General features: G+C 37.8%; 1 protein-coding gene and 1 non-coding gene across 2 annotated transcripts in view; one reads left to right on the top strand and one right to left on the bottom strand.

The window, feature by feature from the left end:
- The window catches only part of STMP1 (short transmembrane mitochondrial protein 1), a 33,607-nt gene extending 11,556 nt beyond the window's left edge, over nucleotides 1–22,051 (bottom strand). The window contains exon 1 of the mRNA XM_077158993.1: nucleotides 21,728–22,051. Coding sequence (XP_077015108.1) covers nucleotides 21,728–22,051 — 324 coding nt within the window. The remainder of the gene's footprint in view (nucleotides 1–21,727) is intronic.
- On the top strand, nucleotides 17,742–17,844 carry LOC143653303 (U6 spliceosomal RNA). Its single transcript, XR_013161245.1, has one exon. It is a non-coding gene; the product is annotated as a U6 spliceosomal RNA (small nuclear RNA).
- Nucleotides 22,052–26,159: the final 4,108 nt, after the last annotated feature.

The following is a 26,159-nucleotide window of genomic DNA, read 5'->3' as shown; positions in this document are numbered from 1 at the left end:
TCCCCACTCTCATCAATGGATAGAACATCTAGACAGAGGATCAACACAGAAACAGACAATTTGAATAGTACAATAAATGAACTAGACTTAACAGACATTTATAGAACATTACACCCCACAACAGCAGGATACACATTTTTCTCAAATGCTCATGGTTCATTCTCAAGGAAAGATCATGTGCTGGGTCACAAAGCAAAACTCAAGAAATTTTTAAAAATTGAAATCATACAAAACACTTTCTCAGATCATAATGGAATAAAGTTGGAAATCAATAACAGACAGAAGGCCGGAAAATTCACAAATAAATGTAGGCTAAACAACACACTCTTAAAATAACTAGTGAGTCAAGGAAGAAATTACAAGAGAAATCAGTAAATATCTCGAGGCAAATGAAGATGAAAACACAACATATCAAAATTCATGGGATGCAGCAAAGGCAGTGACAAGAGGGAAATTTGTTGTCTTAAACGACTATATTAAAAAAGAAGAAAGAGCAAAAATTGAGGAATTAACTTCTTACTTGGAAAAACTAGAGAAAGAACAGCAAACTAACCCCAAAGCAAACAAAAAGAAAGAAACAACAAATATTAGAATAGAAATAAATTAAATTGAGAACATGAAAACAATAGAGAAAATCAACAAAACCAGAAGTTGGTCCTTTGAAAAAAATCAATAAAATCAATGGACCTTTAGCTAGGTTGTAAAAAAACAGAGGATGCAAATAAATAAAATCAGAAATTTCAAAAGGAGACATAACCACTGGCCCTGCAGAAATAAAGGAAGTGATGGCAGAATACTATGAGCAACTCATATGCTAATAAACTAGACAATGCAGATGAAATGGACAACTTCCTAGAAAGGCAGGAACCACCAACATTGACTTGAGAAAAAACTGATGACCTCAAACAAACAAACGGTGATAATTTACTTTCACAAGTATAGAGATTGAATCAGTCATCAAGAAACTCCCAAAAAAGAAAAGTCCAGAACAAGATGGCTTCACATATGAATTCTACCATGGATTCAAGAAAGAATTAGTACCAATTCTGCTCAAACTCTTCAAAAAAGTTAAAGAGGAAGGAAACCTACCTAACTCATTCTATGAATCCAACATCACCCTAACAACAAAGGCAGGCAAAGATACTCCAAGAAAAGAAAATTACAGACCACGCTCTCTAATGAATATAAATACAAAAATCCTCAACATAATACTTGCAAATTGGATCCAGCAGCATATTAAAAGAATTATACACCATAACCAAGTGTGATTTATTCCAGGTATGCAAGGATGGTTCAAAATAAGAAAATCAGTTAATGTAATACACAATAACAACAAATCAAAGCAGAAAAACCACATGATCCTCTCAAGTGATGCAGAAAAGGCATTTGATAAAATTCAACATCATTTCTTGATGAAAACACTTCAGAACAGGAATAGAAGGGAACATCCTCAACATGATAACGGGAATATATGGAAAACCCACAGCTAACACCCTCAATGGGGAATAACTGAAAGCTTTCCCTCTAAGGTGAGGAACAAGACAAGGATGCCCACTGTCAACACTGTTATTCAACATTGTGCTGGAAGTTCTAGCCAGAGCATTTAGACAAGAAAAAGAAACAAAAGGCATCCAAATTAGAGAGGAAGAAGTAAAGCACATACTGTTTGCCAATGGTATGATTATGCTGAAAATCCCCAAAAATTTACAGGTAAGCTACTAGAGCTAATAAATGAGTACAGCAAAGTAGTAGGGTATAAGATCAACACCCCCAAATCAGCAGTGTTTCTAACATTAGTAATGAGCAATCTGAGGGCAAAATCAATAAAAAACATTCCATTCACAACAGCAACCAAAAGAATAAAATATGTACGAGTAAATTTAACAAAGGACATAAAGCACCTATACAGAGAAACTGCAAGAAATTGTTAAAAGAAATCATGGAAGACCTAAATAAATGGAAGGGCACACCATGTTCATGGATTGGGAGACAAAATATAGTTAAGATGTCAGTTCTACCCAAATTAATTTACAGATTCAATGCAATACCAATTAAAATTCCAAAAACTTACTTTGCAGGACTAAAAAAAAAACAATAATCAAGTACAGTATTGATTGGGAAGAAAAGGGTGCCACGAATAGCTAAAAATATCTTCGAGGAAGAAAAATGAAGTGGGAGGTCTCACAATACCTGACTTTAAAGCATATTATGAAGCTACTATGGTCAAAACAGCATGGTCCTGGCATAAAGATAGATACACTGACCAACGGAATCAAGTAGTGTTCAGAGATAGACCCTCTCATCTATGGACAATTAATCTTTGATAAGCCAGTCAAGCCAACCCACCTGAGACAGAGCAGCCTCTTCAATAAATGGTGCTTGGAGAACTAGATATCCATATGCAAAAGAATGAAATAGGATCCATATTTCACACATTATACAAAAAATAATTCAAAATGGATCAAAGTCCTAAACATTAGAGCTAAAACCAAAAAACTTTTAGAAGAAAATATAGGGAAATATCTTACAAATCTTGTAACAGGAGATGGTTTCCTAGGACTTATACCCAAAGCACGAGCAGTGAAAACAGAAATACATAAATGGGAATGCCTGAAAATTAAACACTTTTGTGTACCAAAGAACTTTGTCAAGAAAGTAAAAAGGCAGCCTTCAAAATAGGAGACAATACTGGGAAACCACATATCAGATAAGGGTTTAGTATCCAGAATATATATAGATTCTTCAACTCAACAAGAAGACAAATAACCCAATTAAAAAATGGGCAAAAGACATGACCAGACACTTCACAGAAGAGGAAATACAAATAGTTAAAAGACACATGAAAACATGCTCAACTTCACTGGCTATTAGGGAAATGCAAATCAAAACCTCAATGAGATATCATCTGACACCCACCAGAATGGCCATTATATAAAAAAGAAAGAAAGAAAAAATAGAAAATGACAAGTACTGGAGAGGATGAGGAGAAAGAGGTACACATCTACCTGTGGGAATATAAAATGGTACAACCACTCCGGAAGGCAGTCTGGCAGTCCTCAAGAAGCTAAGTATAGAATTGCCTTATGATCCAGCAATTCCATTACTAGGTGTATATATTCAGAGGACCTGAGGGGAAGGATCCAAAAGGATATTTGCACACCAATGTTTATAACTGCATTATTTATGATTGCCAAGAGATGGTAACAACCCAAATGTCCATCAAAGGATGAGTGGAATATTACAGAGCTGTAAGACAGAATAAAGTCAGGAAGCATGTAACAACGTGTATGAACCCTGAGGACATTATGCTGAGTGAAATTAGTCAGATACAAAAGGACAAATACTGTACGGTCTCACTAATATGAACTAGAACTTGGAGAATTGAATTTAAGAACACAGGTTATCAGGAAATAGACATAGGGTACAGAACAGGCAATTGGTGCTGAAGGAATAGACTGTGCATCAGGACTGATTGTAAAAATTCAAAAATGGATAGCACAAAACTACCTGACTGTAGCACAATATAAGTACACTGAATGAAGCTGAACGTTGAGTATGATTGAGGGAGAAGGGCTGGGAGCATATATGAAGTGAGAAGGAAAAACAGATGATAAAGACAGACGGTATAATTTAGGAATGCCTGGAGTGGACAATAATGATGATTAAATGTACCAATAAAAAAACGTTTTGGCATGAGGGAGAACAAATGAATGTCAATATTGCAGGGTGTTGAAAATATATGGTATACAGGAAAAAGTACAAGCAATGCAAACTAGGTTCTATAGTCAACAGTAACACTGTAATATACTTCCACTGAATGTAACAAAGAAATTATGCCAAAACTAAATGTCAGAAGATGGGGGGAAGAGGGGTTATGGGGAAGGGGTGTGGATTCTTTGTGGAAGAAAAAGGAAATGTCTTCATATAGATTATAATGGTGAAGGCATGTCTATACACTTATGTTAGATTGTATATGTGAATAAAACTATTTAAAACTGAACACAGAGAAACAAGTGCTAGAGAACATGCAGAGAAAGAGATGTACCTATTCACTGTCAGTAGGGAAACTGAGAGGTGCAGTCCCTTAGAAGGCAGTGTGGTAGTTCCACAGGAAGGTAGGGGTGAGGTTGCCATGTGATCCTGAAACCCCATTGTTCAATATATCCCTGGAGGAACTAAGTGTGGGGACACCGAAGGACATTTGCACACTGGTGCTTCTGGCAACAATGGATGGAGGTGGCCTAAGGGTACATTGACTGAGGAATGGAAGGGAGAACTATGGTGTATACATACAATGCACTACTGCAGCGGCTGCAAAAAGGAATGAAGTTATGAGGCATGCAACTAAGCATACGAACTTTAAGGACTTTGTGTTGAATGAAATGTCAGGAACAAAAAGACAAATATTACCATGCCTCAATCACATGGACTAACTATAATACAAAAACTCAGTGAACTGAAGTTGAGATCATGGGTTATCAGGTTGGGGCCTATTGTAAAGGGTCCTAGATTATAAGCTCTTACAGCAGTCACATATATTCAGAAGGTGTAACTATTAATTCTAAACTCTGAGATAATGAGCTGTTTGTTTATAACCTGGTTGTTCCCAGAAACTCTGGGTATTTATGAGATACCTGAGCTCAGAGTTAGAGCTCTGAAGCTAGGAAAGTCAGCAATACCCCACCACAGGAACTGTTTAGAAAGTTTAAAAAGGGATCAGACTTCAAGTAGAGAAATGAATTAATTGGTCTGGATAGGACTAAGGTATATCAGAATACAGGGTAAAGGATGATATCATCCATATTTTAAAATTTCAACTTCTGTGTTAGACTAAAGAGGGAGATATTTGGTGTAAAATTTGTATTTTGGGCAGTATATCTCCTAATTTAACTTGTACTGATCAGTTTATTTGAACATCATAAGTACTTGGAATCTTGAATAAGATGTGAGATTTCATTGGTTGGTCCAGGTTAGTGTGATGCCCCGATATATATCCCAGAGTGATTTGGGCAGTGAATAAAGAAGTATTTACAAAATCCCTTGGGGGAATTCGGAAAAGGGGGAAATATTCAGCTTCCCCATTTGGAGAATTTCTGAAATTCTTACAAGCAGTAGGGACAACCAAATCAATAGGCTGAGCCCTTGATCTTGGGGCTCACCCCTTTGAAACATATTCCTGCAAAGAATAGGCTAAGCCTACTTAAAAGTAGGCCTAAAAGTCAACTCCAGAGAACCGCTTTTGTTACTCAGATGTGGCCTCTGTCTCCAAGCCAGCTTGGCAGCTGAACTCACTGCCCTCCCTCCTACGTGGGACATAACTCCCAGCGGTGTGAATCTCCCTGGCAATGTGGGACAGAAATCCCAGGATGAACTGGGAATCCGCATCAAGGGATTTAAAAAGTCTTCTTGACCAAAAGGGGGAAGAGAGAAATTAGACTCAATAAAGTTTCAGTGGCTGAGAGATTTCAAACAGAGTCAAGAGGTTATCCTGGAGGTTATTCTTATGCATTATATAAATATCCCTTTTTAGTTTATGGTGTATTGGAGTGGCTGGAGAGAAGTACCTGAAAATGCTGAGCTGTGTCCCAGTAGCCTTGACCCTTGAATACAACTGTATAAAGATAAAACTTTTACAATGTGACTGTCAGATTGTGAAAACTTTGTGTCTAATGCTCCTTTTATCCAGGGTATGAGTAAAAAAATATGGATTTAAAGAATAAATAAATAATAGAGGTGACAAAGGGTAAAATAAATTGAGTAGATGGAATTACTAGGGGGAGGGGCAAGGAGTATAGTATTATGAGTTTTTTCTTTTTTCTTATTTGTTTTTGTGGAGTGATGCAAATGTTCAAAAAAATGACCATGGTGATGAACACACAACTATGCCATATTGTGAGCCATTAAATTGTATACAATCTATGGAATGTATGTGTGTGAATATTTCTCAATAAAAATATTTAAAAAAAAAGGCTTAAACAAAGGCTCAATAGCAAAATGCCAGAAGAAAGACCTAAATTATCAGTGGTGACTTTAAATGTAAATGGATTAAACTCTCCAGTCCAAAGTCAGAGACTGGCAAATGCATAAACAAGCATGAGTCAACTACATGCTGTATGTAAGAGACACACCTTAAAGTCAAAGATACAAGTAAGTTGATGGTGAAAGGATGGAAAAAATATACCATGTAAGCAGTAATCAAAAGAGAACTGAGGTGGCTATTCTAATATTGGATAAAATAGCCTTTAAATCAAAAACAGGAAGGACAAGGATGGTCATTACATATTGATAAAAGAGACAATTCAAGAGGACAATGTAACAATTATAAATATATATGCACCTAATAGCAAAGCCCCAAAATATATGAAACAAATACTTACATATGGGAAGAGAGAAACTGGCAGTTCTATATTAATGGCAGGAAACTTTAACACACCACTCTCAATAATGGATAGAATATATGGTCAGAAGTACAGGACGTGAATGACAGGGTAACCCAATTAGACCTAACAGATATATGTACAACACTGCACCCAACAAAAACAATACACAGTTTTCTCAAGTGCATATGGATCATTCCCCAGGACAGACTATGTAATGGGTCACAAAACAAGTCTCAATAAATTCAAAAATACTGAAATCATACAGCATATATTCTCTGACCACAATGGAATGAAGCTAAAAATCGATAATAGAGGGAGAAAGGGAAAATACACAAATATGTGGAAATTAAACAACATACTCTTAAATAACCAATGGCTTAAGAAGAAACCAAAAGTGAAATTAAGAAATATCTTGAGGTGAATGAAAATGAGAATATACTAAAACTTATGGAATGCAGTGAAGGCATACAATGGGGATAAATGAAATAGAAAACAGAAAATTAATACAGAGAATCAACAAAACCAAAAGGTGGTTCTTTGAAAAAATCAACAAATCTTCAGGTAGAATGACAAAGAAAGAGAACACAAATAACAAAAATCAGAAATGCAAAGGGGGTCATTACTACTAGCCCTGCTAAAATAAAAAGGACTATAAGTGAGTTTTCTGAACAATTGTATGGCAATAAGTTAGATAACCTAGATGAAATGGACAAATTGTTAAAAAAACACAAATTACCTACATTGAGTCAAAAAGAAGCAGAGCGACTTCCGGAGAAGATGGCGGCTTAGTAAGACGCGCGGGTCTTAGTTCCTCCTCCAGAAAAGCAACTAAAGAAACAGAAACAATACGAAACAGCTCCCGGAGTCACGACAGAGACCAAAAAGACAGCGTACCCCATTCTGGAACAGCTGAACTGGCAGGGAGAATCTGCTGCGGTGAGAGACCCGAGGGGCGCGCGTTTTCCCGGCCGGGGCGGCTGGCGACTGGGGTCCCCTCCACGCACGTGGCTCCCCGGTCTGACTGGGAACGTTGGATAGCGGGGCCCTCCCGTCACGCTTGGCGTTTCGGGCCAGCTGGGCAATTAGGACCGGCACTCTTCCAAGCCGCGGCGGCCAGCGACCCCCACCTCCACGCGCGGTTTCCCGGGCCGACTGCGGTGCAGACAGACGAGCGCCACGAGCGCCACCTACTGGGCAGGAAAATAAAAACAGAGCCCAGAGATTTCACAGAAAAAGCTTTCAACCAGCTGTGTAACACACCCAGGGAAATCTGATCAAATGCCCAGACACCAGCAGAAAATAATGGATGACGCTCGGAAAATTGAAGATATGGCCCAGTCAAAGGAACAAACCAATAGTTCAAATGAGATACAGGAGCTGAGACAACTAATGCTGAATATACGAACAGAAATGGAAATATTCTTCAAAAACCAAATCAATAAATTGAGGGAGGACATGAAGAAGACATGGGCTGAACAAAAAGAAGAAATAGAAAATCTGAAAAAACAAATCACAGAACTTATGGGAGTGAAGGACAAAGAAGAAAAAATGGAAAAAACAATGGATACCTACAATGGTAGATCTAAAGAGGCAGAAGCTACAATTAGTGAACTGGAGGATGGAACATCTGAATTCCAAAAAGAAACAGAAACTATAGGGAAAAGAATGGAAAAACTTGAGCAGGGGATCAGGGAACTGAATGACAATATGAAGCGCACAAATATACGTGTTGTGGGTGTCCCAGAAGGAGAAGAGAAGGGAAAAGGAGGAGAAAAACTAATGGAAGAAATTATCACTGAAAATTTCCCAACTCTTATGAAAGACCTAAATTTACAGATCCAAGAAGTGCAGCGCACCCCAAAGAAAATAGACCCAAATAGGCGTTCTCCAAGACACTTACTAGTTAGAATGTCAGAGGTCAAAGAGAAAGAGAGGATCTTGAAAGCAGCAAGAGAAAAACAATCTGTCACATACAAGGGAAACCCAATAAGACTATGTGTAGATTTCTCAGCAGAAACCATGGAAGCTAGAAGACAGTGGGATGATATATTTAAATTACTAAAAGAGAAAAACTGCCAACCAAGACTCCTATATCCAGCAAAATTGTCCTTCAAAAATGAAGGAGAAATTAAAACATTTATAGACAAAAAGTCACTGAGAGAATTTGTGACCAAGAGACCAGCTCTGCAAGAAATACTAAAGGGAGCACTAGAGTCAGATACGAAAAGACAGAAGAGAGAGGTATGGAGTAAAGTGTAGAAAGAAGGAAAATCAGATATGATATATATAATACAAAAGCCAAAATGGTAGAGGAAAATATTATCCAAACAGTAATAATACTAAAAGTTAATGAACTGTATTTCCCAATCAAAAGACATAGAATGGCAGAATGGATTACGACCCAGCAATACCACTGCTAAATATCTATGCAAGGGACTTAAGGGCAAAGACACAGACGGACATTTGCACACCAGTGTTTATAGCAGCATTATCTACAATTGCAAAGAGATGGAAACAGCCAAAATGTTCATCAACAGACGAGTGGCTAAACAAACTGTGGCGTATACCTACGATGGAATATTATGCAGCTTTAAGACAGACTAAACTTATGAAGCATGTAATAACATGGATGGACCTAGAGAACATTATGCTGAGTGAGTCTAGCCCAAAACTAAAGGACAAATACTGTAAGGTCCCACTGATGTGAACCGACATTTGAGAATCAGCTTGGAATATATCATTGGTAACAGAGACCAGCAGGAGTTAGAAACAGGGTAAGATAATGGGTAATTGGAGCTGAAGGGATACAGACTGTGCAACAGGACTAGATACAAAAACTCAAAAATGGACAGCACAATAATACCTAAGTGTAATGTAACTATGTTGGAACACTGAATGAAGCTGCACCTGAAATATGGTTTTTTGTTTGTTTGTTTGTGTGTTTGTATCTTTTGTTTTTGTTTTTTTTCTTTTTCCTTTATATATACATATATATATTATTAGTATTATTATTTTAATTCTCTTCTCTATATTAACATTCTATATTTTTTTCTGCTGTTTTGCTAGTTCTTTTCCTAAATCGATGCAAATGTACTAAGAAATGATGATCATACATCTATGTGATGATACTAAGAATTACTGAGTGCAAAAAAAAAAAAAAAAAAAAGAAACAGAGCACCTCATTAAACCAATTACTAGTATAGACATTAAACTGTAATCAAAAACTTCCCAACAAAGAAAAGCCCAGGACCAGAAAGCTTCACAGGGGAATTCTACCAAACACTCCAAGAAGACTCAATTCCAATTCTGCCCAAACTCTTTGAAAAAATTGAAGAGGAAGGAACACTCCCTAACTCATTCTATAAGGCCAACATCATCCTCATACCAAAGCCAGATAAAGAAACCACGAGCAAAGAAAACTACAGACCAGTATCTCTTATGAATATAGATGCAAAAATCTGCAACAAAATACTAGGAAACCAAATTCAACTGCATATTACAAGAATTATACACCATTATCAAGTGGGATTTATTCCTGGTATGCAAGGTAGTTCAACACACAAAAATTAACATAACATACCACATTAATAGAATGAAGGAAAAAACCCACACGATCATCTCAATTGATGTAGAAAAGGCTTTGACAAAATACAACACCATTTCTTAACTAAAAAAAGAATAAAAACACTTAGAACACTAGGAATAAAAGAAAACTTCCTCAACATGATAAAGAGCTTATATGAACACAGATAACATCTTTCTTAATGGTGAAAGACTGACAGCTTTCCCTCTAAGAACAGGAACAAGAGACAAGGATACCTGTTGTCACCACTGTTCAACATTGTACTGGAAGTTCTCAGGGGAACTGGACAAGAATAAGAAATAAACGACATTCAAATTGGAAAGAAATAAAACTTTCCCTATTTGCAGATGATATGATCTTGCGCTGGTTTAAAAGGATGTATGTTCCCTAGAAAAGTCATATTTTTGTCAATACCACCCAAAGGAATTTATACAGTTGACACAATCCCAGTCAAAATTCTACTTTTGCAGACTACTTTGCAGAAATGGAAACTGATATCATCAAATTTATATGGAATGGTATGCGTGCTGGTTTGAAAGGAAGTATGCCCCCTAAGAAAAGCCATGTTTTAATATAAATCCCATTTCTTAAATGTAGAATAATCCCTATTCAATACTGTATATTTGAAACTGTAATGAGATCATCTCCCTGGTTGATGTGATTTAGTTAAGAATGGTTGTTAAACTGGATTAGGGGATGACATATCTCCACCCATTTGAGTGGGTCTTGATTAGTTTCTGAAGTCCTATAAAAGAGGAAACATTTTGGAAAATGAGAGATTCAGAGAGATTCAGAGAGAGCAACACTACGAAGCAGAGAGTCCACCAGCCAGCGACCGCTGGAGATGAAGAAGGAAGACACCTCCCGGGGAGCTTCATGAAATAGGAAGCCAGGAGAGAAAGTTAGCAGATGACGCCGTGTTCGCCATGTGCCCTTCCAGCTGAGAGAGAAGCCCTGACTGTGTTCGCCATGTGCCTTCTCACTTGAGAGAGAAACCCTGAACTTCATCGGCCTTCTTGAACCAAGGTATCTTTCCCTAGATGCCTTTGATTGGACATTTCTTTAGACTTGTTTTAATTGGGACATTTTCTCGACCTTAGAACTGTAAACTAGCAACTCATTAAATTCCCCTTTTTAAAAGCCATTCCATTTTCTGGTATATTGCATTCCAGCAGCTAGCAAACTAGAACAGTATGGGATCCCAAATATATAAAGGCATTTGAAGAAGAAGAATGAAGAAAATTTATTACAAAGCTACAGAAATCAAAATAGCATGGTACTAGCCTAAGGATAGATATTAACCAATGAAACAGAACTGAGAGCTCAGAAATCAACCCTCACATTTATAGCCAATTGCTTTCTGACAGAGTGGCAAAGACCACTCAAGTAGAAAAGAACAGTCTAACAAATGGTGCCAGGAAAACAGGCTCTCCATCTGCAAAAAAAAAACAGAGGAGAACCCTACCTCACACCATACACAAAAATCAACTCAAAATGGATCAAAGACCTAAATACAAGAGCTAGAACTATAAAACTTCTAGAAGGAAATACAGGAAAGCATCTTTAGGACCTCATGTTAGGCATTGGTTTCTCAGACTTTATATTCAAAGCATAAGCAACAAAAGAAAAAAATAAATGTATGGGACCTCATCAAAATTAAAAATTTTTATACCTCTCAGGTCCTTATCATAAAAGTAAAAAAATTCTGTATTTTTTTCCAATGATATTTGGGAATGACATATCTGATAAAAGATTCATATCCAGTACATATAAAGAAATCCTTCAACTTAATAACAAGACAAACAACCCAATTTAAAAATGGGCAAAAGACTTAAACAGACATCTCTCAAAAGAAGATAAACAAATGGCTAGAAAGCACATAAAAAGATGCTCAACATCATTAGCCATCAGGGATATGCAAATCAAAGCCACAATGAGACACCCTTTCTACATTAGAACAGCTGCTATTTTAAAAAACAAAAAAAGAAACAAGTGTTGGAGAGCAAGCAGAGAAACAGGAACACACATTTATTGTTAGTGGGAATGTAAAATGTTGCAGCTGCTGTGGAAGACAGTTTGGCAGTTCCTCAGAAAGCTAATTATAGAACTATCATATGACCCAGCAATCCCACTACCAGGTATATATCTAAAAGAACTGAAAGCAGGGACTCCTACAGATATTTGCACACTGATATTCATAGCAGCATTATTCACAAATGCAAAAAAATGGAAGTAACCCAAGTGCGCATCAACTAATGAATAGAAAAATAAAATGTGGTATATAGATACAATGGAATATTATTTCATCATAAAAAGGAATGAAGTTCTGATATACACCACATGGATGAACCTTGACGACATCATGCTAAATAAAATAAGCCACATGCAAAAGGACAAATATTGTATGATATCACTGATTTGAAACAATTGGAATAATTAAACTCACAGAGTCAAAATCTATTTAGAATACAGGTACCAGGGAACAGGGGTGGGGGCCGGGGTGTTAGGGAATGGAATAGTAAGGCTTAAAATATACCGTGTTCCTATTTGGTACAATGGGAATATTTTGGTAACAGATGGTGGTTATGGTTCACATCACTGTGAACACAATTAACAGCACTGAAACATATATCTGAATATGATTAAAAGAGGAAACGTTATGTTGTATCTATGGCAACAGAATTAAATTTAAAAAAAATGTATGGAATTACACTACAGAAAAAGTGAAACCATGGGCTTCAATTAATAGTACAATTACAAAAATGTGCTATCATCAATTGTAACAAATGTTCCACACCAATACAAGGTGTTGGTGACAGGGCAGTATATGGGAATCCTGTATTTGATGCTTGATTGTTCTATGCTCTTACGACTTCTCCAATAAACAATAATTTAGGGAGGTGTAACGGTGAGTCAGTGGCAGAATTCTCACCTGCCATGCCAGAGACCCAGGTTTGATTTCCGGAGCCTGTCCATGCCCCCCAAAATTTTTTTAAACATTAAATGAAACCATAGGACCTTACAAAATGTAGGCCCTTTCACAGGTTTCGTACTTCAAAAGAGGAACCTGAGACCCAGGATGATGAAGTGACTTCTCCAGGGTCATTAACAAGAAGAAGCAAAGGACAACCTAAATTAGATATGTACTCAAAAACCAAAATATAGGATAACAGAAAGAATAGAAAACCTTGACAAACCACTGATACAGCATATGGCTTCTCATCCTGCCATGAGTGAAGTCTAAGGGGCAGGGCCTACAGAGAACACAAACTCTAGTACAGTGACAAAGAGACAGGCACAATTTTTAGAGAATTATAAATGTCTATCCCATTGGATGACTCTTTTCCTGAACAAAAACTTCCATGAAAATTTAAAGCACTCCCTATGTAGCATAAAGGCCAGAGCTCCTTAATCTTTAGTTTCAATGATCATCTATAATTCCTTGTTTTTCTCCCAATAATTAAGATCCTCCAAGTGGAGGCCTAATTTCAAATTTCATAAATTCAAACTGGCATCTGATGTTTTTCATCATTTGTGTAATGAGTGTTGCTCCTACTATTCAATACACAGCAGAAAGATTAAAATGGGAAAACAAAGTGTGGCACTTAAAGTCATCAATCATGTATGGCCAGAGTCTTATCTATCTTCAAGTTAAGAAAATATGGGGGAACAGAATATAGCTAGGTCCCCTCTCAGCTTTAAGCACCCAAACCATAATCTACATTGGTTTATTGTTAGTAAATTGAGAAAGATAAAAGAGGCTATCTAGTTTCTAATCAAAAACCACTTTCTGATCATTTGAGTAATTAGATACATCATGCAAAATAGTATTTTTTACCAAGGTGACACCAAGAAACAGAGTAATTTTTTCACTATGTGCAGAAATAATGTAGACAAAGCAGGTTTTACACCCAGAAAGAGTTTGTCTTAAAAAGAGAGAGAAAATCAACTGAGAATGTTAGCTCCAACACCAAGCAGAAAGAAAATAAGACTGAAAATAATCTCAAGAAAAATAGACAAGAGTTCTGGCTCTACCATTACCTAGCTGTGTTCTTTTAAGCAAGACACCCCCCGGAATTTTGCTGATTTGAGATTCCTGATTTATAAAACATTACACTAATAATGTTCCTTCCAGTGCTAACATTCTAGGATTCCTGGTTCTTAACATGTGTGTCTCAAAATAAAAATGGCATATTTAATATGGCTTAATTTTGGTAACTTCACTAGGCATCAGGGTGAGTGGAAAACTGGCTGGTATTTAAAAAAAAAAACCCATGGGCCTCTAAACAAATGATACTCAATCTTAGAGTATTACTAGGTCTACCAATGGGATATTGTAAAATTAAGTATACTATATGATACAAGGAGATAGAGGTATTTCGTCAAGAGAAATGTCGGGGAAATGGCATGAAATGAGAAAAATGTGTAGATGTAATTCATGGGATGGTAAGTAGGCAAACTTATTCAGAAAAATAAACTCTAAATCTGAGGAATAGTGAGTCATGAGTCTGAGAAATTAGTTTGGTGCCAAATTATACAAGGTATTGAATGAGTCTGAAACCTCTGATGGCCAAGAATCCTTAACTTCTTCCAGGTCAAGACTTGGAACCCTCAACAGTAGCTCTTAAAACTAGATATTGGGGTGGGCCGCGGTGGCTCAGCGGGCAAAGTGCTTGCCTGCTATGCCGGAGGACCTCGGTTCGATTCCCGGCCCCAGCCCATGTAACAAAAAACGGAAAAACAAAATACAATAAAACAAGAAAATGTTTAAAGTTGTTTCCCTTTCTTCCTTCCTTCCTTCCTTCTCTCTGTCTTTCCTTTAAAAAAAAAAAAAAAAAAAAAAACTAGATATTATCACCATTTAACCCTCCAAATCAGAAATCCACCACCATCCCCGCCCCGCCCCGCCCCAGAGTATTTACTGCAGAGAAAATAATACTGAGAAAAGCTGAACATCATCTTCCCCAGTTTATGATAAAGTAGCTTCTTCTCATAAAAACACTGGGACAATAAATGATAACACTCTAGAAGTTTGGGGAGCAGAAAAATAAGATGAGGAAAGTGGTCTGTAGCACAGAAGGGTGTAAGACAGGCTGCACATAAGAGCCCTAGAAGACAAGTCTAGTCTGGAACAGAGTAGCACACATCAGAAAAGGTGATATTTACCAACCCTACAATTACAGAGTGCACTTGGAATTAGTACAGCTCCACAATCCATTAACCCCAATTGTAAAAACCCAAACTCCATTCAAACCAAGTTTCTTCATAATTCATTTGGCAGCAAAATCACACCTGAACTGAACTGAGACTATTTATAGCCTTTATTTATCAGGCTTTAGTGTGAATATTAATTTTTCACTATATAAATAGAAACCTTTAAATATAGGATGCTATTTTAGACCCCACTGAAAAATATGTTTAACTGCAAAATATTTAATGTAGATTACAAAGTACTATCCTAAAACCTGCTAGGACTGTTAAGTAAAAAGGTATATGCAGCTTATCATATTTGTATATATGTATAGACATCCTGTCAGTTCTGTTTCCCTAGACAACCCCAACTAATACAGTCCCCATATACCAAAAAATCCACTACACACTCAGCCCTGTAAAAGGATTATAAATTATTAAATGTGTTTAATAACTACTTCAAGCAATAATAAAGTCAACATTCTGTACTTAAAATGAAAATCTGCTGAGAATATAATTTGTATCTCTTGTACTAGCACAAGAAAGAAATACATTTTTAAGAAAAATTAAATTTTATATACAATAATTTTCCTTACATAATGAATGAAGAAAAAGGAAAAGCTGCTAATTCTTTAAGTGGACCAGTAAAATGAATAGGCACATCCATGAAAAAATTAAACAATAACACTCAGGTAAAGGAACATCACAGAACCGGTTTGCCTATCTTCAAAGAAGCACATTCAAATATTTCATTTATGAGTATCTCAGAGTAGAGCACAGGCAGAAAGGAAAGATCTAATTAGATAAGTGAAACCATTCACTAGATAAGTACCTAGTACCTAGTAGGCCTTCAGAACTATACCATATGCTTGGGAAATACAAGGTATGGTGCTTCCTCCCATGGAATTTATGATCTACTCTAGAAAGTCAAGACTAAAATACATGAAGCTGCAGTGAACACAACACAGCACATCATCAAATGATGGTTTGAGTGGATCATACAGTTAAGTGCTTTGTATTAGAAAATCAATTAATGTAATTCATATTGACACAATAAAGGTGAAAAATCATACAAAAAAGTATCAAATGGAGAAATAGTATGATAACATTTAGCAGCCAATCACAGCAAAAATTTCTTTAAAAACAGAAGGCATTTTTCCTTAACCTGTTTAAAAATATTACAAACATACACATCATAGTAAAACTTGAGAAGTATTTCCATTAAAAGCAGGGACAATCCACTGTCAATACTACTTAGCACTACACTTGGAAACCTTAGTGTGTTTTTTTAAGGAGGAGAGGATGAAATCTAAAAAATAAAAATTGGAAAACACCACAAAACTGTTATTTACTAGAAGCATGATTGCCTTCATATATTTACTTCCAAGTGAACCTACAGACCAAATACTAGTGTTAAAGAGATAGGCAAGATTGCTGGATGCAAATCTATATACATCAGCAACAACAAATAAGAAAATGTAATTTTAAAAAGGATGCCACTCACAAAAGCAACAAAAACTAAAAAGTTCCTAGAAATAAATATAACAATGTGCAAGACCATAACTGAGACAATACTAAACACTGATGAGGATATGCAAGACCTAAATAAATGGACAGGTAGAGCATAATAGTACAGAGACATGATGGTATAGAGTTCAGATAGGAGCTTAAATCAACAGGCTTTGTGGGTAAAGATGGGAGTTGACTTTAGTCATGAAATACAGCTGGGTAGGCAGAAGGAAAGACAAAGGAAAAGCATGAACACAAGATAATCCATATTAATACAGGTCTGTAACATTAGCCTAGCCAGTCTAAAATAGAGTATATGTTGAAGGGCAGACAGAAAGGAAAAAGGGCCAAATTAAAAACTTTGAAAATCAAGTAAAAGTGGTTATGATTTGATATGGAAGGATAAAGGGGACCACTGACAGTTTCTGAGCATATGAATAAGTTAAAAATAAGGTAATTAAAGATGATTAACCTGGAAGCTTCATGAGAGAAAGAACCACCAATGAAATCAAAGGAAACCTGTCCAGAACCAAAGGCAACAGCCCTACTTTTCTATGATCAAATTACATCTGGAGTGCCATGTTTTAAAAATGCTTAAAAAATGAGAATACTAAAGAAGTACAACTAGCGTGAACTTGAAATCATGAAGAATGGATGGAAGAAGTGGAGATATTTTACCTAAGGAAAACACTGGTGGATAGATGGGGACAGGTGCCAAGATAAAGGTTTAAAATCTAAAATATCTAAAAGGTTGTTATGAGAATAACATATAATTTTTGTTCAATGTCTCCTTACCTGGTTCTACTTCTTGGCCAGGAACAATAATAAACAGGAATTGTTCCTGGCCAAGAACTAGAACCAGGTAAGGAGACACTGAACAAAAATGAAATTGATTCTCTGAGGAATATAGTTTCCACTCCAATAGTGGAAACAAGTAGCAAGTAGTATATTAGTTGAATTACAGGATGTATATATAATAAGCCTTCCAACTAGGCTAGTGTAGCTGGTCCAAGGGTGAGGCGAAAAAGACCTGCTCTATAAATTTGGCAGTGGAAACATAAAGATAAAAGTTCTGGTGCTTGCTTTGACAGCAAATATACCAAAATTGGAACGATACAGAGAAGATTAGCAGGACCGCTGCGCAAGTCTGAGATGCAAATTTATGAAGTGTTCCATATTTAAAAAAATAAAAAATAAAAAATTTAAAAATAAAAAGTTCTCATAAGGTGAGTAATGAAGACTTGATGTCTTAAAATAGCTAACATTTACTGAGTGCTTACTATGTGTCAGGTAACATTTTCTTTTTCACGGTTAACTTGTGCTCTTCATAACCATATAAAATAGGTACAATTACTGCCTTAGTACATGTTGGCAAAACTGAGACAGAGCAGTTAAGTAACTTGCCCAAAAATATATAGCAGGTAAAAATGTGACAGGCACAGAACATAAATGATATGAAGAACTGATGGGTGACTATTTTAATCCAAATGAATCAAAGGAGACCAAAGAGTATGGCAGTATTTCTATCTGAGAGACTGAAGACAGAGGAACAAAGAAGTTAGGTCAGAGAGAGTGAAGAGGTAATGGGCTCAGATACGTTGGGTCTGAGAAAGTAAGACAGGAGTTGTTCAGTACATAGCTGATGTCAGAAAACTGGAACTCAGAGAAAAGGTCTACAGCTTTTTTGGAATCTGTAAGCAAAGAAAAGATAGCATGACAAGAACTTACTCTCTAAGGGTGGATTTGGAGAGAGGAGTAGATGGTCAAGGACTGAACCTTGAGAAACTTGCATTAACCAAAAGAAGCCAGTAACAGGGAGTGAATAGATAGGGCAGTTTCCAACTGGTGTACCAAGATACTGATCTCCAAAGCTGCTGGGGCAGCCAGCACCCAGAGCCAATCACCCTAACTCTGTGTAGGTTCTTCCATAAAAATAATTTTATATATGTTATAATGCGAAGGAATGTTGGAAAGCACTGAGATAACGAGACCTAAAACCAAAGGGAGTAGGGATTAAAGAAGAGGTGGTTGAGAGTATCAAATGCTGCAGATTTCAAGTGGTAAGAACAGAAAAAGAAAAGAAACAAGTTACAACAGGCTGTGCACACAAAATCTCCATTAGTGCCTGTCACATATTAGGCTTCTTTCCAAGCTTCAAAGTTTCCTTAAAACAGGTGGAGCTAAACCTTACAGCAACTGAGGTAGGTACCAAGGTAAAAGGAAGAAGAGGTAGCAGGATCACAGAAAAAAATTTTTCAAAATAGTGTTGATGGGGTGCAAGGATGGTTCAGTGGTAGAATGCTTGCCTGCCATGTGGGAGACTAGGGTTTGATTCCCGTAACATGCAGCGACCTCCCCCCACCCCAAAAAAAGTTTTGCTGTGTGAATATTTTAATCCAAAAAAGAACAATGACAGGAATATATACAAGCAACACAATTATATGTGGTGGTTTTCAAAGTGTTCCATGGAAAACAACTATAAGGAACATAGCAGAGGGTTCCAAAATGTGTAATGACAGCATATGTTTAATCAGTGTTCATCACATGCCAGGTTTTCCCCATCACCTTCCTTCTGAAGTAAACTAATTCCCATCTCAGAAATCACCTTGACACCTTGCAAAAGAGAAACAGAACAAAATCTGAGTCCTAATTAAGTGCCACTGTTTTATCTTTTGTGTATTAACTTATTTTTAATCCTTACCACAAAACCATGAGGTAGGTTCCCATTTTGAAATATGGAAAACGTAGCATAGAGAATTTAAATAATCTGCCCAAGCTTCCCCAGCTCAAAAAACAATGGAGCTAGAGTTCGGATTCTGGAATCTTACTTTTTAAGCACTGTGACATGATGGCTGGCCATACAAGAGAATTTAGGGATCATGTGCTTCAACCTCACTGTTTTATAGATGAAATGACTGAAAGCAAAGAGAAAGACTTGTTCATGTTCACACAGTTAGTGACTCACTGAAAAAATGAAAAGTAATGTTATATACTTCTTTCAACTAAAGCAGCGGGGAAGTAGAAGAACAGAGGAGGTGGAAGAACAGAAGATGAGAGAACACTGTCATGAGTTACTTCTGAACAAGGAATTTAAGGAATGACAAATACTGAAAATTCTGAATTCTCAAATCAGTCACATTCATGTTTATAAACTGCAAAAGCTTATTCCAAAACCAAATAAACTCACTCTAGAAACGCACTTATAAAATTAACCGTAACTGCATCGAAGTACTCTAGTTTATCAGCTAGTTACAGCTGTAGTAGGAGGCTCAATGATATCAACTTACACTTCAGGGCTGATACTGCTTTTAATCTGAGTTTCCTACAAGTAAATGAAAATAATTAATTCTATTAACTTCTAATAAGGACACTGGAGAAACTTCCAGAAGGGGAAGGGGGCAGGGAGTGGTGGCGGGGCTAGCCCTGTCTCAGTAAATGGAAATAATTATTTATATTCCTAACTCCCAGGTTAACTCCTAATAAAGACAATGGAGAAACTTCCAGAAGGGAAGTTCTTGTCTCAGTTAACCAGTTTAGGCCAAGAATAAGTTTTTTGCACCTAGGACAATACATAAGATTCTTCAAAGGTTCCATGTACTAGGGTAACTTTCCAGAGACCTACAACCTCCAGATGGGTCCCTGAACCAGGTAAGTCCTGAAACCTAGAGGGGCCAGCCTCTCCAGAACATCAGCTAGTTCCATCTCCCTACCCCATATTAATGACAGCCCCTTCCAACATGAAAAAGTTAGGGTGGGCATAGCCCAAATACCCCTAAAGAGTGAGAAAATGATCAAAGGTGATGGAGTTTTACAGAGAAAGTAGGGTATAAGAAACAAGTTTGATTGCTGAATCATTATATTGATATTTCTTTTAGTCTCCAGTGCCTTAGAATAGCTAGAAGTAAAGACCTAAGATTGTGGAATTGTAACCCATACCAAACTCTGAAATCTGTTCTACAATTAATTATTGCACTATGTTTTGAAATTTACTGCTTTTTGTATATATTTTTTCAAAAAAAGAAAAAAAAGTCAATTGTGATGATAAAAAAATATTTATTCCGCCAATGTTCCAAAGCAGCTAAAAGGAAAAATCTGACATGATGGTATGGTAGCCCATGACAAACTCTGGGATCTGTCCTGTAACTACTTGTTGACAAGTACTTTGAAAACTATTGCTTTTATCTTTTTTTGCTTTTTATATATATTACACAATAAAAAAAAGAATAAGTTCTTTTGGACTAGAAATTTAAGTCAATTATCCTTCAAAAGGACAAACGGGGCACTTTTTTCTTTTTTTAATCTCTTTAATAAAGATAATAGTGAAACATTTGGGAAAGAATCTCAACCCAAATGCACTAGATTTCCAAACGCACTAGAAAGTGCACTAGATTTCCATTGACCATCTATCTGAAACATACTAGAATACGGGCCGCATTAGAAATAGAGGTTAAAAGCATCAAGTTTGAACACGCAAAAGCTTGGTAGAAAGACTTTCACTTGGAAATCTTATTGGTTAAATTCTCTTTAAAACCTTCACTAGGCAATCTCGGAAATATAATGTGTTTTAAACTAGTTACTGGAAACGTTGAAAATACTGGTTAGTTTTAAACTGAAATACGGAGTTCTAAGTGATAACTTGCTTACTCATTTCCCCCAAAAAAAGCATTTTGGAAAAAATCACTTGTATATAGTTAGACTCATTCCAGCAACTAGTCTCCCTCCAAGTCTGGAAGCTATAAAACGTCTGGTGAGCGCTCCCTAAGCCTATAATTCAGACTCTGAGTTTCTGTGCCTCACATGGCCTACTAATTTAAGGTTTATTCCAGGCACTCCCCACCCTCATAAGTTCTCAAAAATGCCAACCAGCAGGGCCAGTGATGGGAGTCGACAAAAAGTCATTAAAAACAAGACGTTTTAACACGAGGGTTACACAATGGGCACAGGGAAACACACAGAATAAGAAGGTTTAGAACTGTATGCTCTGACACCTCAAAGTTTAGAGACTTGGATGGCTGCAGGAAAATAGTAGCCACGGGACCGGGGTAAGGCAAAGACAAAACTGCACCTTCCATATCGCGAGGGGTCGACTATGCGCAAGAGCTGAGCACACCGCGAGACCCACGCACAGCCACCCGAGAGAAGCCCGCTCGGCGTATCGCGAGCTCCTGATGGGGAGGGGTCCGAGACATCCCAGGCCTCGCGCTTCCCGCACTGTGGTCACTGGGCCAAGCCCCCGCCCGGCTTGTCTACAGTTCCACTCACCAGGAACTGGAGCATGATGACCGTGGGGAGGGCAAGGAGGGCACGAAGGACGGCTGCAACTCAGGGCCGGTCCGAGCCTGCCTCCCGCGGCGCGAGGGGCGGAACCCGCGGTTGGCTTCCGGGTCATGCCCCGCCCCGCCCCGCCCACTTGGGCTCCCACTGCCGCTGCCTTGCCTCACCTGCACCCAGAAGCCTGCCCGCGGAACGCCTGTGCCTTCTGGTGGGGCGCTTCGGCCTCTCTTCCTGAAATGGAGGTCCGCAGTCTGGTTACGGAGCTTTAGAGATTTAGATTCCCAGGCCCCAATCTCAAACTTCCGCTCTTCTAAACTTGGATCTGTGCTCAGGGATCTCTGTTATTACCAGTACTTCAACGATTTTGGTGCCCAGGCAGGTTTGACATTTCCTGAACTAGAGGAAGGGATGAGGCAACATATCATCCGTGTAGCTTTTGCAACCTACATACCAGAGGAGGGCTGTATATTTCAAAAGATCTGTGGACATGCTCTGTAACCCGAGTGAGGGTCAGTGGTCGAAGTTAGGTGCGAAAGTAAAGATGGAGGCCTGTGGAGGCTAGTTAGTACAACTGGGTCCAATTCATGATTGCCTTGCACTAACTGGCAGTTTTGAGCAAGTTACTTAACCTCTAATGAAATTCAGTTTCCTCTTCTGTAAATGGGGCTAGTGCCCCCTTCTTGAACTGTGGGGACATTATCAGACAGTAAGGACCAACAGATGCTTGTCGTGTGTCTGGTATGGTGCCCTCTCCATACAGAGCCTCCTCTGTTCCGCTGCTGGCTGCCTCTTGCTCCTCGTCTTCAAATCTCTCAACTTCAATCAACACACACTTAAAAAGCAAGACCATCCTTCTCTCTTGGTCTCGGCCTTCTAAATTCACCCTTATCTGCTATATAAAGTAGCGCTCTGGTTCTAGATAATAAAAATCAAATCATATTAGCTTAAACCAAATGAACATTTATTGTAGATATACAGTGCCCATCAGTGGGGAACAGGAAAGCCTACAGGAATTTAGGAAGCATTTTCTTTCCATTTATGCTTTTCTCCAGGCATCTGCTTTATTGTTTTCTCTGTGTGTCTCACTCTGCTTCTGCCATCCAAGTTTCTCTCACTTTCAGAGAATATGGCCACCGTACCTTACTCATTAAATAACCCAACCAAAGGAAAGACTGAATTTCTCTTTCCTTACCAATTTAAAATACCTGGGAAAGGAATGCTTATTCACCAAGCTTGTCTCAGGTACTCTCCAATCAATTATAATCAGCAGAAGTAGGGTCTCCTTGAACTACAGTGACTGCCAGGAGGAAGGGGATGCTGAGAGATGGCTATAATGTATCTTACTTTCCAACCTGTGGACCTGAACACTTGACTCCATCAAGTTTTGGCCAGTGCTTCCCAAACTTTAATATCCATTCAAATCATCGAGGATCTTTTTAAATTATAGATTCTGATTCTGGGGTGAGCCTGGCATTCTAAATCTAGCAAGCTCCCAAGTGATGCTGCCACTGGTAGTCTTAGTTACAAGACACCAGACTGTGTGCTACATGAGGGTGGGGACTTCAAACATTTATTTGGTTCATGATTCTGTTCCCAGTTCCCAACAATGCCTGGCACATCCTCTAAATGCAATATTTATTGAAATTCCTTGTGTAGACCGTTATCCTCTTCTTACAGATGAAGCCTTAAATGAAAGGCCTTTCCCCTGAGGCCATTTCAAATGCCCTTTCTTCTATACCTCCAAATAATCACAAGGAACAGAGGAGAAAGGCAGAACATTTCTCCAGTGCTACTTTCATCTTATTACTCAAATATTCTCATATAGAAACATCTCCTTGCTCTCTCTTCCTCGGCGCTGCCCACGGATGTGGCAACAATCTCATACCTGGTATCGTGGCTGCCCTCAGACCCCTCATAAAGCCCAAGATCATCAAAAAGAGAACCAAGAAGTTCATCCGGCACCAGTCAGACCTATGTCAAAATTAAGCATAACTGGCAGAACCCAGAGATGTTGGCAACAGGATGCAGAGAAGATTCAAGGAAGGGCCAGATCTTGATTCCTAGCATTGGTTATGGATGCAACAAGAAAATGAAGTACATGCTGCCCAGCAGCTTCTGATAGTTCCTGATCTACAATGCCAAGGAGCTGGAAGTGCTACCGATGTTCCATAGATCTTACTGATTAGCTGAGATTGCTCATGTTTCTTCCAAGAACCACAAAGCCATTGAAGTAAGAACAGCCCAGCTGGCCCTCAGTCACCAACCCCAACGGCCACCTGCACAGCGGGGAAAACGAACAGACTGCTCGTGTGCAAGTTTTATTTGTGTGAAATAAAACTATAAAAAGTCTGCCATCTGGTATTCCCACTCCCCACCCCCACACAAACACACCTCCTTTAAGATTCCCTTTTTTTCTTCCCTTCTCCCCTTCTTGATCAAGACTTCCTGGTGGGCGGGCGGGGTCCTACCAAAGCACATACGCTGAAGCGGCCTCTTTGGGCCTTTTTGTCTCAGCAGCAACGGCTGTAGCTCTTGCATTTTATGTTTTTTGGCAAGAAGGGAGCAGAGTCTCCATCCGGTAAATACATTTTAGTGCGGCATCCATCCACCGTTACCTCCAGGGCAGCACCTAGTGAGTGTCGGAAGAGTCAAAAATCCATCTAAACGTTGTGCTGAAAAAATATAGGACATCTCAATGACAAAAACCCAAAAGTATTACTGAGAAATGGTAATGTTCAAGCTGTGCCAGTATTATTGCATGAGGAAGGACAACTACCCAAACCCTCACATTGACAGTATTTTAGAAAACAGAGAAATACAATATGTGGGAGCGATTACAAAGGCAACTGGCATGGACCTCTGGAAAAATTCATATTGTGAAGGAAGAAAGATTCTAAATTGAACATTCAACGTGTGAACCTTAGTGTGTCATGGTTTGAAAAAACAGTTACGGAAGACTGATGAAATTACTGAGGCAGTTCTACTATGGACTGAATATTAGATTAAATCTTAGGTGTGGTGCTGGTTTCTAAGGAGTTGAGTGCATTTAGCAGTACAAAGTCATGATTTCTGCAACGTACTTTCACATAGTTTCAATAGTTCTGTTCAACATACTTTCAAAAAAACATCCACAAGTGGACAAAATATAGAAAAGTAATAGTTGAATCTAGATGGGGAAAGTTGTAATATTCTTATGTTTCCTGATGTTTAAATTTTTCATGTTAAATTTGGGTTGAAGGGAATGAATGCTAACCTTCATACTTTTGCCATTAAAGGGTAAGAACTATACTTAAGAAACTAATTGCATTGTACAAAGGCAAACTTAACATTAACATACTTAACATTAAGTTTTTATAATAAATTAACACTTTTAATAAACAGTAACAGAAGGAAAATAGGCCAGAGCAATTAAATAGAGCAGGGGTCTGTATGCTTTCTATAAAGGGCCTGATGGCAAATATTTTATACTTAGTGTCTCTGTTAAACTCTGACATGGGATGGAAGCAACCATAAATTAAATGTGGCTAAGTTCCCACAAAACTTTGTAGGCAGTGGGCTGCGGTGTGACTATAGGATTTAGAGCATGTTTTTGTCGTCAAGTATACATGTTCCTCAGCTGCAGTGATTTTTTTTTTATTTTACCTAGATCTTTTTTTCCCATCCCTTGCTAGGGTTAATCACTGAAAAACAAAAGGATGGCTGCATATAAATATTCTAATTTTCAAATTTCAAATTTTAGGCAGTGTGTTTAACCCAGGGTTGGGTTTGGACTGAGTGATCTCTAAGGTCTTTTTGTCAATTTTACTTATAAAAACAAACATGTATTAGGTTTTATAGAGGGGTTCTGGAACTTGGTGTTAAATACATGCCAAGTACTAAATGAATGGTTTCTAAAACCTGGCCTTTAACAAGTTGAGCAAGGTTCAAGTGTAGCTTTAATAGTAAATGTATATGAAGTTTTATTTCAGTGTAATATGCCAAAACTCTGATAAATTATATGCCTGCCTTTTAGGGAACTTACTGATGGATAAGCAAGAGTTGGGGATGTTGTTTAAATATTAAGTAGTTCAATTTATTTTAAAAGAAAAAATATTTTTTAAGAAAGCTTTTTCACACTAATAGCTGAATTTCTAGCTCTTGGGGGAAGAAAAAGTGGGTAGCCCTTAAGAGGGTGGTTTTTATGCATTATCCAGCTAGGAGAAAAGGAAGGAAAAGCACAGAAG

This window comes from Tamandua tetradactyla, chromosome 1, assembly GCF_023851605.1.
Source record: "Tamandua tetradactyla isolate mTamTet1 chromosome 1, mTamTet1.pri, whole genome shotgun sequence".
Taxonomy (NCBI): domain Eukaryota; kingdom Metazoa; phylum Chordata; class Mammalia; order Pilosa; family Myrmecophagidae; genus Tamandua; species Tamandua tetradactyla.
The sequence above is the reverse complement of the archived record's forward strand: the minus strand, read 5'-3'. Positions and strand labels throughout refer to the sequence as shown.